The 15,000-nt window shown below is 40.0% G+C and overlaps 1 protein-coding gene across 5 annotated transcripts in view; it reads right to left on the bottom strand.

Annotated features, from left to right (window-relative positions):
• The window catches only part of fig4a (FIG4 phosphoinositide 5-phosphatase a), a 46,068-nt gene that overhangs the window by 12,885 nt on the left and 18,183 nt on the right, over positions 1-15,000 (bottom strand). For 4 of the 5 annotated variants that reach the window (XM_060883395.1, XM_060883396.1, XM_060883397.1 and 1 more), the window contains exons 13-20: positions 14,849-14,965; positions 14,594-14,639; positions 12,881-13,029; positions 11,241-11,407; positions 4,242-4,380; positions 2,764-2,825; positions 870-1,017; positions 660-743 (exon numbers count right to left, since the gene is read on the bottom strand). In XM_060883395.1, coding sequence (XP_060739378.1) covers positions 660-743; positions 870-1,017; positions 2,764-2,825; positions 4,242-4,380; positions 11,241-11,407; positions 12,881-13,029; positions 14,594-14,639; positions 14,849-14,965 — 912 coding nt within the window. The remainder of the gene's footprint in view (positions 1-659; positions 744-869; positions 1,018-2,763; positions 2,826-4,241; positions 4,381-11,240; positions 11,408-12,880; positions 13,030-14,593; positions 14,640-14,848; positions 14,966-15,000) is intronic. The other variant, XM_060883399.1, reaches the window with a different exon arrangement.

The following is a 15,000-nucleotide window of genomic DNA, read 5'->3' as shown; positions in this document are numbered from 1 at the left end:
AATGATTAATAAAGTGAGGAGTGTTGAGAAAAGGTGGCATGTCTTCTAGGAGGTGTCAGTTACTATCAGAGCGTTTAAAAGACCTACACAACTTCTAACCATTCCAGATCCTGGTGGTCTCATTGTTCATATTTATATTTTTGTACTTTTTGTTACATGCGGAGCTCCAGTGCAAAAAGCATGTTGATTGGCAAGGCTTCAATCACACCGATCACAAAGGATCACGGTTCTTATTTTCACATGGGCAGGACTGGTTGCTCTATGATAAAGCTTGACGAAGGAGTGAGAAACAGAGAAAAAGAGCACTGACACTGATTTCTGATGATTTAAATATCATCCTTGTGAGAAATCTAAAATGATTCTGTAAAATTTTGAATTAATTCTCTGACCTCGGTCCAAGGCTAGTAATTCAAAAATTCAGTCACTAATCTGGTTTAATGGCTCATGAATAAAAATCATATTATAAGACACTTAGAACCCATTAATGGAATCAAGCTTTAGCCAATTAGATAAAAGATATGTCTAACTTCCTTTTGTTTTATTTTCTAGAAATGGTCCTGACCCCAGAGCCTCAAAAACACAAGTTTAAACACACAGCAGCTTCTTCTTTTAAGCCATTAAAACATTGCTGATTTTGCTGAAGAACAGTAAACGCTCACCCGAGCACTGATTTTCCGGTCTCTTCAGGTTTACGCACGGTGAAAGGACTGTGATCCAGACCAACACTTTTTGGCATAAACTCCCTAAAACAAAACAAACAAAAATGGAGGTAACGATGGACTGGGATTTACGCTCATGGTTTTAACAGAACCTCCAGAGGAAGTACAAAGAAAGCCAGCATGGTTAAGTGAACTTGAACGTGAACCGACCTTGCCGAATTGGTCATGGCGATACAGAACGTATCATCAAAAGAGGTGAGTTCGTAAGGTTTGAAGAACTCCGCGTACATGTCTATGCTCTCGTCGTACCGATTCACTCGCTTCACCGTCACCATCTTCCTGTTTTTCTCACAGGGGACTGAAAGAAATATTTTTTACAGAAGAGATATTGCATTACAATGAACCACATTTAAATAAAGAAAGAAAAAGTATATTTATATCAGTCTCACATTTTGTCTATTTTTCCTTATACAGCTAATTCCAATTAATTTCAATAATATTAGAGTTTATTGCTAAAATCCTTTTTTTGAATCATTTTATTTTAATGATTTTTTTTATCTTCTTCTTCTTCTTTCGGCTTTTCCCTTCAGGGGTCGCCACAGCGAATCATCTCTCTCCACCTATCCCTATCTTCTGCATCCTCAACACTTGCACCCACTAGCTTCATATCCTCATTAATTACATCCATATACCTCCTCTTTGGCCTTCCTCTTTGCCTCCTGCCTGGCAGCTCCATGTCCAACATTCTCCTACCAATATACTCACTCTCCCTCCTCTGAACATGTCCAAACCATCTTAATCTGGCCTCCCTAACTTTGTCCCCCAAACGTCCAACATGAGCTGTCCCTCTGATGTACTCGTTCCTAATCCTGTCCAATCTTGTCACTCCCAAAGAGAACCTCAACATCTTCAGCTCGGCCACCTCAAGCTCTGACTCCTGTCTCTTCTTCAGTGACGCTGTCTCTAAACCGTACATCATGGCCGGTCTCACCACTGTCCTGTACACCTTCCCCTTGATTCTTGCTGATATTTTCCTATCACACAGAACTCCTGACACCTTTCTCCACCCATTCCAACCTGCCAACCTGCACTCGCTTCTTTACTTCTTTCCCACTCTCTCCATTACTCTGGACTGTTGACCCCAAGTACTTAAGCTCCTGTACCTTCTTCACCTCTTCACCTTACTGTTCCACTTCCCTCCCTTTCATTCACACACATGTATTCAGTCTTACTACGACTGACTTTCATTCCTCTTCTCTCCAGCGCAAACCTCCACCTCTCCAGGTTTTCCTCCACCTGCTACCTGCTCTCACTACAGATTTTAATGATTTTTTTATAACACGGACATAATAAAATCTGAATTCGAAGTTGAGAAACAAACGTAACTGTGATATTATAACACGAGTGACGTTTGCTCCTCTTTTTCTTAGAAGCAATTCGAGCAGAAATTCAGATAAATCTAACAGGTTCACACATTCTTCCTGTTATTAAGCAGCAGTAGCAGTAAACGTTATTTAACCAAGATAAAACTCGGTGAAATTAAATTCTTTTTTTTTTTTCTTTTTTTTTAGAAGAGAGGGCTGGCTGCAAAAAGAAGGCAGCAAGAGACACAACAAAATTTAAAGACAACGATAAAAATAAACATAAAAAGACATATTATTAAATTATATTGGGTTAACACATTTGCAAAAAAAGAGCATATAAAATGATATAAATCAGCTGTAGTGTTACTTCCTGTATTTATAAAAGAAAGAAAAACATTTACTTCTTAGTCTAGCGTAAGATATATATCAATCATTCCCTACAGAGCATTTAATTAATTAAATAAATATTACCGGCCAATTATTTACATCAAAACCGCAGCAACCACAAAATATGTAATAAACAATATATAATCTAGTGTAAGATATATAGATCTAGACTATATATAGCTATAGAGCATTTTATTTGTGCATTTGTTTGTTTATTAATTAATGAATTCATTTATTTAAATTTACCTGACATTTAGGCGCATTAGAAGAGCAGCTACCAGAAATTATGTGATAAACAAAGATTTTTAATTATAATAATATAATAATAATAATATAAAAAAATAGTCACATACCTTCATCATAAGGAACTGGAAGGTAGGACAACAAGCTGTCTGCCCACCAGTAAGTGTAACTGCTTGAACAATATAAAAGACACAATAATTTTATTTATTTATTTATTTTAAATTTGCATGCGAGTAATTCACAGCCTGGATTATTTTAGAGTTCTTTTAATATAACATCACAGTTCCCAATAGAAAAGCTAACATAAAGTGCCTCGGTAAAAGGTGGTTTAGACATACAGTGACTCACAGCGACAAAGCAACCGGAGATTATTTGTTTTCAATGAGAGCTGGAGACTTCCAGTGATATGAGTGACAGCCAGTGTTATTGATTAGATGTACTTGTGTCCAGCAACACAACAAATCGACTTGGTGAAATGGGAGCGAAGACAGCAGAGCGCATGTGAGCTCTGTAGAATGTTTCGTTTTATGAACGTTTAAAAACGTTATCGCTATGGCACAGCAAATGCATAGCAACGCCTACTGGCCAATTCATAATACAGCAACTGGAAGTAAAGATCAGAGATAAAAATTACTGTACGTGTGAACGTTCCATAAGTTGTCGGAGACAAATGAGCCACCAGAGGTGCTAGAGAGCACAGTTTGAACACTTCTCTCCAAAACGTGTTCAAATCTGTTGACTGAAGGCCATAGCATAAACATTTATACTCATCAACATAACCTGTGGATGGGGGCGGGGTCATGCTGGAAGTGACCACACCCACCAGGGAGAAGAACCTAAAGTTTGAAAAAACTAGTTCTGGTTTGCAGTGACCCTTTTGACTAACCAGAACATGGATGCCTACTGTGCCAGAGAAAGCATAACAGAGCCACCAGTTTTCTCTTTAAACTTTGTTGCCATTCTATTGAGCATGATAATACCCTTCAATCTGACCCTGCTTCTATTGCACAGAGAAAAGGGCTTTTATTCAATTTGTTTGGAATTTGTAGTAATCACGTCAGCACACGATACATGAAATAGGTTAGATTCCTTCTGTTCCATTTTTTATTTTGTAAAAGCTGACCTATATATTTATGGCTCAATCTATAAGATTTTCAGTGCACTAAGCAGTGCACACTCTTCAATAAAATGGCCTATGTGGTCAAGGCCCAAAAAAAAAAAATTGAGTCACCATGTTAAAGCCCTGAAAATCTACTAGATCTTTCTACTACTATCCACCACTGAGACCCCAAAAAAAACTCAAATCCTGACGACGCTACAGCCGTCCATGGCCGAGATCGCCGTGTGGTAGTTATTTGTAATAAAATATATCTTCTATGATTAAAACTCACACTCGCATAGATCATATCATTTAAACAATATGGATGATCCACGTCTGTCAATCTGGTAATGCAGGTAATCAGGTACCAGAACTTGAAACAATTCCAAGAACGGTGCCAAAATCTTTATTTGATAGCCTGCATACACTTGTTCAAATGTTTCTTAAATGAACTCTCACACACTCATGCATACACACACACACACACACCTGCGTCTCTCTTGGAGCAGAGCCATGGTGTTGCTCTGGTGGAGGTAAAAGTCGGTAGGAAGTTCCCACAAGTGTGGCTTGTTCTCTGAAGGCTGGTACACCTGGAGAAAAAGGTTTATGGAATCCTGTCTGTCGGCATCTGAGAGTCAGAAGAAAGTGTGTGTGTGTAGGAGGTAAGTAGAAGAGAGGGGTAAAGAAAAAAACAGAGACATGATGATAATAATGCTATAAGAAGACGAACTGGAAAACAAGTCATTAAGGCTTTAGTACTAGGAGTAGCAGCTTGTGCACCAATGGATACAAAACAAAGTCCATCATTCTAGACATCTCTCAGGCTTTCTATCCCTGTCATTTCTCTGAATAGCCCCATGCAGTGCTAACTGCTTCAGGCTGTAATTAAAAGTTAAATTAGGGTGCATGACAGCAAATAATTTCCTCGTTTCATGTCTCTCCGTCTCTTTATACCGCTAATCCCTCAAGGCAACTCCAGCATCTTGTATATTCAATAAAGCTGAGATAATCATCAACGCTAAATACACGAACACGTGAACATGAACATGCACACTATCTCAGCCACAAGCACTTGTCAGATGGATATGTATTGACGCAAGTGAACAGACATGTGTTTCTGTCTATACGTGATATATCACGTGCTGAGGGGATACGACGTGCAAGGTGCAATGTACAGTGACTGAGTAGACCGCTTGGAAAATACACATCATCTATCATTGCTCATGACTGTAGGGATTAAAAAAAAATCTCGATGGCTAGTTTTGCATACAAGCTCATTAAAACAACATACAGTGAACCGCATAACCGGTCAATATGTGTTGCTTGTGTAGTAAAAACCCATTTAATATTCCACCTGAATCATTCAGACCGAACAAGACGAAAATGTTGTTCCTATTAAAAGATTTTCACCCTAACAAAAAACCTTTAAATAGAGATGTTTTATACTTAGCACAGTGCTATTAGTTTAATAGCAAAGATCTATTTTGGACTTGAGTCACTTAATGAGCCTTGCGTTTTCACTCACTCATGTTTAGCATTTTGACAAAACATGCAAAGTACACAAGGACGCAAGGACGAAAGAAAGAAAGAAAGAAAGAAAGAAAGAAAGAAAGAAAGAAAGAAAGAAAGAAAGGCCTATAATTAGCAGGTAAGAGAACTTCTCAATCTCCATCAGTCCCTGAGAGTTACTTTTTTAGGAACAGGACTATTCACAGGATGCAACCTATTGTATCGGTTGCTAAATCTGTCCATACATTTTGGACAGTAGACACGCTCATCCAGAAATTTACTAGTGTTTACTAGTGGAACTAAGTTCTTGCTGGTTATCACCTGATTTTCCACCATTTTGCAGAATCCAAAAATCAAGATAAGCGTATAGAACTGTGGAAAGTGAGGACCAGCACATTCTTTTCTATGATGAGTTGTCTTCTGTAAGGCTGCCATTAGAGAGACCCCTGTGAGGAAATTCCACTCAAGGTGTGGTGAGATGTTTCCTTGGTGGTTGGCAGAATTGTTGTCTAAAAGATTGGCAAGTAGGACTGCCATTAAATCCAGCTGGTTGATGGGTTGTGATTTTATGTCAGGGGCTCCAGATGCTTGGGGTCCAACTGATAATAAAACATTTCTGAATTTGTTCAGCCACCTAATAATAGAGCAAGAACAGAAGTACAACTCCTGTCTGTTACACGTCGGGATGAAAAGATCGTCAGGCTATCACTCTAGACCAGGGGTCGGCAACCTTAAACACTCAAAGAGCCAATTGGACCCGTTTTCCACAGAAAAAAAAAAACACAGGGAGCCACAAAACCCTTTTGACATCTAAAACGAAGATAACACTGCATATATCGTTTTTTACCTTTGTAGAAATTATAGAAAAAAAATTGTAGTGTGTTCATTTATGAAATCAATGAACTGCTACCTAGTAAACGAAATTAAAACCGACCATCGAAAATATCCTCGCTAATGAATGTTTTTTTTTCCATTGGTTGTTGCGTTAAATCTTACTCATATACAATAGTGCTATTTTCTGATTGGCTATTGTGTAGCTTCCTTTTTTTGATTGGCTGATAAGTGTCAGGTTCGACTAAGAGCTCCAGGGTTGACGCGCTTGATTCCTGCCCGGTTCCATAGAGACAGCGGTGCGGACTGATACATTTTGGGCGCTGCGGCTTATTAAATATATGATAAATAGTCAAAAAGTTTTTCTGCGTGAGAAATACGATGTGTGGCAGGAGAGCGTGAGAAAAGACCTAAATGTGTGACTGTCACTCTCAATGTGTGACACTTGACAGCCCTGATCTTCGTATTCGTGACATCAAAATTTTAACTTGCCGGCTGCAGCAAACCAAAAATGCGTCTGCTTCTGTGTGTCGGATTTCACAAGTCGGCAGTTATGACGTATATTTTGAGCGACAAAAAAATTAAACAGTTTATTTTAATGTTACAAGAGCATCATAATCTTAGAATTTTAGATCTAAAATAAAATAAATTTAAATGAAATATTTATTTTTCAAATCTACAGGGAGCCGCAGCAGAGGGATAAAAGACCACTTGCGGCTCCGGAGCCGCGGGTTGCCGACCCCTGCTCTAGGTGAACCTAGCTTCTTAAGATACTGAAGTATAGAACCTAAATTGTGCAAACCTTAATAGGAATCTGTGTGCTAGAGCCATGTTCCACCATTGTGAACCAGTCCTGAGGTTACATAGCGAGGATCATCTTAGCATACAGAATGAGGGGTGTCTTTAGGACCCTATTCGCTCTGTGAAATTTATTACTGGACAGTAAACCTTTTGAAAACAAAATTATGTTGGCAGAAGATTTGTTTGACTTGTCAGGTCTACATTTAATCATGCCTCAAGTTAGAACAACTGACCAACATCTCTGTTGAGGTCTGATATCAGTGAGGCCAGGATGCAGTACCTGCAGAAAGGGTGAAATTTTCAACAGTAAAACATCCAGTCAACATCTCATGCCATTCATGAGGTGGTGCAGACACTATTTAAAGTCCAGGCCATGAGTACTCTAGGGCCCTGCTAGGGTCCTGAGGTCAACACTTTCCCTGCCTACTACATATTTTCTTGAGATGAGGTGTAAAATGTATGGCCTTTGAAATAAGGAATAAGGGATTTGATCACACCAGGATTTTAAAAGTAGCTGCTATGACAAGTTTTGAGCCTGTCAGTGGTACCTCTAGTGAAACCAGAGGTATACGTTCAGCCTCCAAGTTATTTAAAAACTGGCTGCACATGTGGAGTCTTGCAGAAAGGTTTGATTAACCCCTTAGTGACACATTACTTGGAGATAAATTCCAACTCAAGCCGGTGGCTTAGTGGTTAGCACGTTCGCCTCACACCTCCAGGGTTGGGGGTTTGATTCCCGCCTCCGCTTTGTGTGTGTGGAGTTTGCATGTTCTCCCCGTGGCTTGGGGGTTTCCTCCGGGTACTCCGGTTTCCTCCCCCGGTCCAAAGACATGCATGGTAGGTTGATTGGCATCTCTGGAAAATTGTCCGTAGTGTGTGAGTGCGTGAGTGAATGAGTGTGTGTGTGCCCTGCAATGGGTTGGGACTCCGTCCAGGGTGTACCATTTGGCCTTATCCAGAGCAAATTACAAAAGTCTCCATCAATAAATACATCAATATTGGTTCACTAGGTCACAGACTAAGGATATCATCTTTGTTGGGATTAAATATAGCACGCAAACATTTCTTAAGAAAGAAAATAAATTAAATATTTCTGGAAGAGGTCGGTCTTCAACAGTCATTTGAAGTCAGCCAGTGACTCAGATTTTCGGACACCCATGGGAAGTTCATTTGTAGGCAAGCATCAGTGCTTTGAATCTGATTCATGCAGTTACTGAAAACCGGTGGAGAAAGTGCAGCTATGGGGTGGTGTGGGAGAAATTCTCTAGGGGATGTGGAACCAGTTAACTAAGAATGGAAAAAACCACTGAACCTGCATTCAGAACATAGTCACATAACCGCTGATGTCAGGAAATTTCAAAGAAAAGTCAAAGATATCGTTGAGGAAATGCAAAGTAGGGGAGTATAATGGGAAGCTGGTAGATACCACGATGCTTCACAGCGCATCAGTAGAGAAGTGCTTAGAACAATTTGTTAAACATAAAATCAATACGGGAGGGCACGGTGGCTTAGTGGTTAGCACGTTCGCCTCACACCTCCAGGGTTGGAGGTTCGATTCCCGCCTCCGCCTTGTGTGTGTGGAGTTAACATGTTCTCCCCGTGCCTCAGGGGTTTCCTCCGGGTACTCCGGTTTCCTCCCCCGGTCCAAAGACATGCATGGTAGGTTGATTGGCATCTCTGGAAGATTGTCCGTAGTGTGTGAGTGCATGAGTGAATGAGAGTGTGTGTGTGCCCTGCGATGGGTTGGCACTCCGTCCAGGGTGTATCCTGCGTTGATACACGATGACGCCTGAGATAGGCACAGGCTCCCCGTGACCTGAGGTAGTTCGGATAAGTGGTAGAAAATGAGTGAGTGAGTGAGTGAGTAAAATCAATACATCAAAACAAATGAATGAAGGTTATTGCTAGCTTTGGAGGTCACCTGTAGCTCCTACGACAGTCCCATAGCAGACAGCTCCATGCAGTGTACATGTTGTCTGACATGTACAAGGTTAGAAGTAGAAAAATGAAGACGGCTGTATGACAGGTATTTATTGCTAATACGACGTCATGCATTTTTTTTGCTACTTTTGTCTCCTTTGCTCATGCTAATTTCAATTTCAAAAGGACTTTGGACATGACATCTGCACAGTCATAAAATAATTCTGCCTGAATAAGATGAATAGTGAAGAATAGTGAAGTCGTATTACACACTCCTGAAGAGAAGAGAAAAGCAAATAAGGTTGAGTGTGAAGGGAAAATTGGGTGAATTAGCAGTCAAGCACACATTTAGGGGGAAAAAAAAGCGATGGAGAAGAAAGTAGGTGAAGATGCTCCGGTTACAATGACAGAAGACATAATACATAGTCTGGGTGGTTCAATACGTGCAATATGTTAGGTTTGCTATCTATTTTTTGTTGTTGTTGTTTTGAGAACCTCAGACTAGAATTCCATTTATGTTCCAAGTACAGTAGGTTCCTGGTTTGAAAAGCAGATATATTCGATGATTACCTGATGATGGATGCCATATGGGCTCACAGCAAGCGTTGGAACTTTTTGTCTAGCTGTCAGTGGCTATCATTACCTTTTAAGCAAGGGCTAATTCCTTGCAAACGACTAGGCTCTAATGCCTAGATTTAATATTAATATATAATTATTCGGGGGGTACGGTGGCTTAGTGGTTAGCACGTTCGCCTCACGCCTCCAGGGTTGGGGGTTCGATTCCCACCTCCACCTTGTGTGTGTGGAGTTTGCATGTTCTCCCCGTGCCTCGGGGGTTTCCTCCGGGTACTCCGGTTTCCTCCCCCAGTCCAAAGACATGCATGGTAGGTTGATTGGCATCTCTGGAAAATTGTCCGTAGTGTGTGAGTGCGTGAGTGAATGAGAGTGTGTGTGTGCCCTGCGATGGGTTGGCACTCCGTCCAGGGTGTATCCTGCCTTGATGCCCGATAACGCCTGAGATAGGCACAGGCTCCCCGTGACCCGAGGTAGTTCGGATAAGCGGTAGAAAATGAATGAATGAATATAATTATTCGATGCTCTCTGAAGACAATCCTCTTTATAATTTCTCATTATTAACTGTTTTATATTCATACATAACACCGTTATCACGTGCATCGCACTTCCTTTTCCACTAACGATTTCACATGCTCGTCAAGCAAAGAAATAATGCTATAGTGATCGCTAATATGGACTTGGAGGGGGAAAAAACTGACTCATCTCAGTGATCTTGTTTTCTACAAACCTCTAATGACATAATGTCAACGATGCCTAGTAAGACAGAGTAGAACGTGACTAAAACTTATCACGTTATTACTTGTGCTGTCGCTGTGCACTTTCAAAATGAGGTATAAAAAAGAGGAAATGAGATTTGTGTTAAAGCATCGTGTCTCCACAGACGAGCCCAAAGACCGATATGAGGAATTGTTGCTTGGTGAGAGCTCTTATTGCTTTCTTGATTGGGCTGAAGGGCAATGCTGTATTTTAATATGGGAGCTTAAGCAGTGCCAAAGAGCTCTGTAACCATGGAGAACAGACATGGGTTTGTTTCCATGGGGAAAAGAATGGCGCACAATAACCACAAGAGGCCGTATTTAAGAGGGCCAGTCAGATTAGGCTGAATATTACTTACTAACGATTGAAGAGTTCTAATAAAATGAGGATAATTAGAGCACCAATTACATAATTCTGTAGCCCAAAATTCATCCTGTTCATAAAAGGTTCTGACTAATGATTTTAGGTAATAATGAACTCTTCCTAACACTTCTCTGACTTTTACACAAATGTGTTTAGTAGACTTGCGCAATATCGACACATCCCCCCCCACCCCCCGCTCTCCATTTAGCAATAAAACAAATCACAATACACAATTTCAAAGTAATTCCCTAGGGCCAATAAAATAAATAAATAAACAAACAAACAAACAAACAAACAAACAAATAAATAAATAAGCATGTCCATAATTTCAGTTTTAAGTGGAGTAGAGAATGTAATATCATAAATAAAAACCGCTTAACAAAATATAACACTTTACAGATTCATTAAGTTGTTGTTTAAAGCATGCTAGATGGTGAAAGGGGGCGGAGCTTCTAGGCATACCATTCAAAAAGTGCAAGATTTCTGCTCTTATTTGTTCAACCTGCCAGTACCGTGCCTAATTTTATTAGCTTATATGTTGCAAAGTATTAATAATCGATTATGAATAATGAACCCGAATGAAAAGTCCATAGCAAACATCTCTACCAATAACAACATGGCAATATGAGCAACATGGCTTCTAAATGGTCCATAAGCTCTAGGACAAGGTTTTAATGTATGTAAGGATTAGGTTTGTGATTACAGATTTGTGTAATTCTTTTCTTGAGGTACCTGAGAAAGCATTGCTGTAGTAACGGGACAGCGTCTGCATGATGTCTTTGGAGTGCTGCGTCCATGGTGCAATCTTGCGATAAGTCTTGACTCTGTGGACGAGCTGCGAGCCGCCGTACTGCAGCGACAGAGTGTCCCCGTGATCTTCATAAAGCTCCTCGAACAACCTGTTCATCCAATTCAAACTACTATTTTAATCATGGTATTTATATCCTTTCATTTTAACTTGTTTCTATACACGATCCTATAATATACTGCAAAAGCAAGTAGCGATTATGGGGCCAAGCACTTTCAGCCAAACTCTTGATCAAAGTAGAAAACCCAGAAAAGATTTTTGACACTTTTCCCAAAGAAAATATACAAAACTTAATGACAAAACAACAAAATGCAACCTGTTTATCATCTTTGCCACCACATTCATTTCTGGCATTCAAACTTTGACATTAAAAGGTGGGGTCTCCGTTGTTTGAGAAATGCTTCAGAAAACTGAGCCGGGACGACAAACAAAACAAAAATCAAAACAAACGTGTAGCCAATGAGCAGAAAGGGGGCGGGTCTTGTCAATATGGGCGGACAGAGTGTTCAGTGCGCATGTGTGACATTAGCAGAAAGCGGTTTTAACATTGACATGGAGGATAAAAACAAAGAAAGAAAGCGAAGAAAGGCTTACGATGAGGCAAGAAGTAGGACCGTGTTAATATAGGATCAGCTTTCCAGCGCTGGAGAGAACTGAAGGAGCAGGAAGTTGGCTGAATATTCACAGATTGGAGTTTCCTGAGTCAATAACTCCTGAGCTAAACACTGTCTTCCGTTTTGCTAGTAACAACGTTTAGCTCAGGAGTTATTGACTCGGGAAACTCGAATCTGTGAATATGCGGCCGACTTTACTTAAGACGCCGAGGCGCTTTTTTCCTTCTCGATAGGTGAGTAACGTTGGTTTTGCTTTGTTACACAGAACTAATATATGCCGTCCTTTGCATGATTATGCTTGTGTGTCATTTTTGCTTGTTTGTTTACCTGCAATCGTATTGTTCTTCCCTTCAGCTATGATAAAGACACATTTCTTTCCATTAGTTACGCATGTATGTGTGGGCGGAGCTATCAATACAGGGGTGGGACCCATTTGGGTTAGGGGCATGCTTGTTTTGGTGATTTCAAATGTCAACATTGGCTTTCAAACAACGGAGACCCCACCTTTAATGAGCCAATGAATGAGAGGAATCATATTACTGAGTTGTTGTTTTTTTTTTTTACAAAAATATGTCTAGATTTTCCCTTGCTGTAGGTCTAGGTAGCCAAGGATGTCCTCCATCAACTTCATCAACAGCTTACAAAGCATTTTTATGGTCTGTCTTTCACTCACTTGCTGAGGTACAACAAGACACTTAGACTACACTTCAGAAAATCTACACAGTCAACAAGAATTTTGTCATAGTCTGAACCTCATGTCATATGCTGAATCGATGATGTATATTTGGTTGCCATTTACGTTACTGATATTAAAGGTAAATTCAACAACAATTTAACATCTCATGCTTGGAATATCCTTTACGTTAATTTGCCGCCAAATCTATCGGCATAAGCTGCTGATAAAATATACCTGGACTTGAACAAAAAAAAAGTCCTGCTTAAGATTTTACCTGACGCAGTCTGTGTCAAACTGCAATTTTGGTTTGTCGATCATCCCCAAGGCATAAAGCTGATACGCCAGAGCACATTTTCCCACCATGAACTGGGCGGTGTTGGTACGATCCAAGCAGTCCACACAGTTAGTCCTCAAAACTCCCGTCTGCAAAGAAAGCACAACTACAGACGTTTTTGTTGTCGCTAAAATAAACAATAAACTACTTGATATGTAGATTTCTTTTAATGGACTATAGAGATGCAGTGGTGCAGTGGTTTTGAATTGTCTAGAGTTCTACATAAATATGATCTAAACAGCATTAGAGAACCCGAGTAAACAAACGAGTCAAGAATATGATTCTTGTTCAGTTATTTATTGAGGAAAAAGCTCCGATATTACAGATCTGTGAGTGACAAAAGTATGTGAACCTCTAGGATGAGTGGAAATAAATGGCATTGCAATAAGGTGTGAATGAACGACCAGATTTAATTAAAGGAATGTGATCGTTTAGAAGTCTGATCTTCACAAACATGATTGTGGAAGTGTATCCTGAGAGTAGTGGCTCATCTCTGAAGAGTTTGGACTTTATCAATTCACATTCAAACAGTTTGTGTCAAAATGGAGGACAATTCAAGACCACTGTTACCCTTGCAGGGTCTTAAAGGAACCCTGGGTAACTTCTAAGCAACTAAATGCCTCTGACACATTAGCTAATGCTAATATTCACGAGTTCACCATCAGAAAATCTCTGAATAACAATATGGTGTCCAAAAATCATTTCCACTTCAGAAAAAAACGTAAACGAGAAGTGTTATGTTAGTAGACAGAAAATTCCTTCATTCCAGCATCCTTATGCCAATTGTGAAACATGGTGGTGGTAGCATCATTGTTTTGAATTGCAAAGAAAAACAGTCAGAAAATCTGCCCATGAACTGAATCTCAAGAGAAAGTGGGTCATGCAGCAAGGCAATGACCTTAAGCACACAAGTCATTCTACCAAAAAAGAATAAAGAAGAATAACATTAAAGGTGGAGTGTACGATGTTTGAAAGCCAGTGTTGACATTTGAATTCACAAAAACAAACACGCCCCTAACCCAAATGGGTGTCACCCCTGTTTGATAGCTCCGCCCCACACATACATACGTAACCCAGGCAACTATTGTGGCGGAACCTGCTGGGGCAGCTGACCGAGGGGATATTTTTATCAATAAACGAACTCAAGGAGTAATACTACAGTAATACAAATGTGTTTTTGTAGTACTGTGTGTTGTACCGTGAAAGGTTCAGCTCCGTTTCACCCGGAAGACGTTCAGTTCTCTCCAGCCCTGGAAAGCTGATCCTATATTAACACGGGTCCTGCTTCTTGCCTTATCGTAAGCCTTTTTTCACTTTTCGTTTTTATCCGCCATGTCAATGTTTCAGTCGCTTTCTGCTAATGTCAGACATGCACACTGAACACTCTCTCTCCTGCATATTGACAAGACACGCCCCTTTATGCTCACTGGCTACACGTTTGTTTTGTTTGTCGGCCCGACTCAGTTTTCTGAAGCATTTCTCAAACGACGCGGACCCCACCTTTAATAAACTGAAATGGCCAATCAAAGTCCTGACCTTGATCCTATAGATCTGTTGTGGAAAAAAAAACCCTGAAGCAGGCAGATAATCGATAAAATTCTAACCTTTTAGACACCAGTTTAAGAGACGAATGTAAACTGTTCACTTGCGTACCTGTGTTCTACCATGAGCGGTAACCAGTCCTCCCAAATCCCCCCATCTGTGCACAAAAAAGAAAAGAAAAAACAAGTTATTATTCATAAGTTTTTGCTAGTCAGCTCAACAAATTAGATGCATATCAACTGTCAATAATAAATACTTTATATTAAAATACACATTAATATTACAGCTCAGTTAAAGTAAAGCCAGAGAAGGTTAAATAAAAGTAATTAATTAAAAAGATTAACATAAACATTTCTTCTCCCTTACCTGTCGTCAGGCCGTAACGTGTGACAGTGGTAATCGTATCGGTTGACGAAGAAGCCGGTTCTCTTCACTACGTTCTCGGCAATCATACTCAACCGGTCCAATACGTTACAAAGTTTACTGCATGTGTAAAGGAGGATATGTTACAACACAAA

This window comes from Tachysurus vachellii, chromosome 12 (assembly GCF_030014155.1).
Source record: "Tachysurus vachellii isolate PV-2020 chromosome 12, HZAU_Pvac_v1, whole genome shotgun sequence".
NCBI classification, from domain to species: Eukaryota; Metazoa; Chordata; class Actinopteri; order Siluriformes; family Bagridae; genus Tachysurus; species Tachysurus vachellii.
The sequence above is the reverse complement of the archived record's forward strand: the minus strand, read 5'-3'. Positions and strand labels throughout refer to the sequence as shown.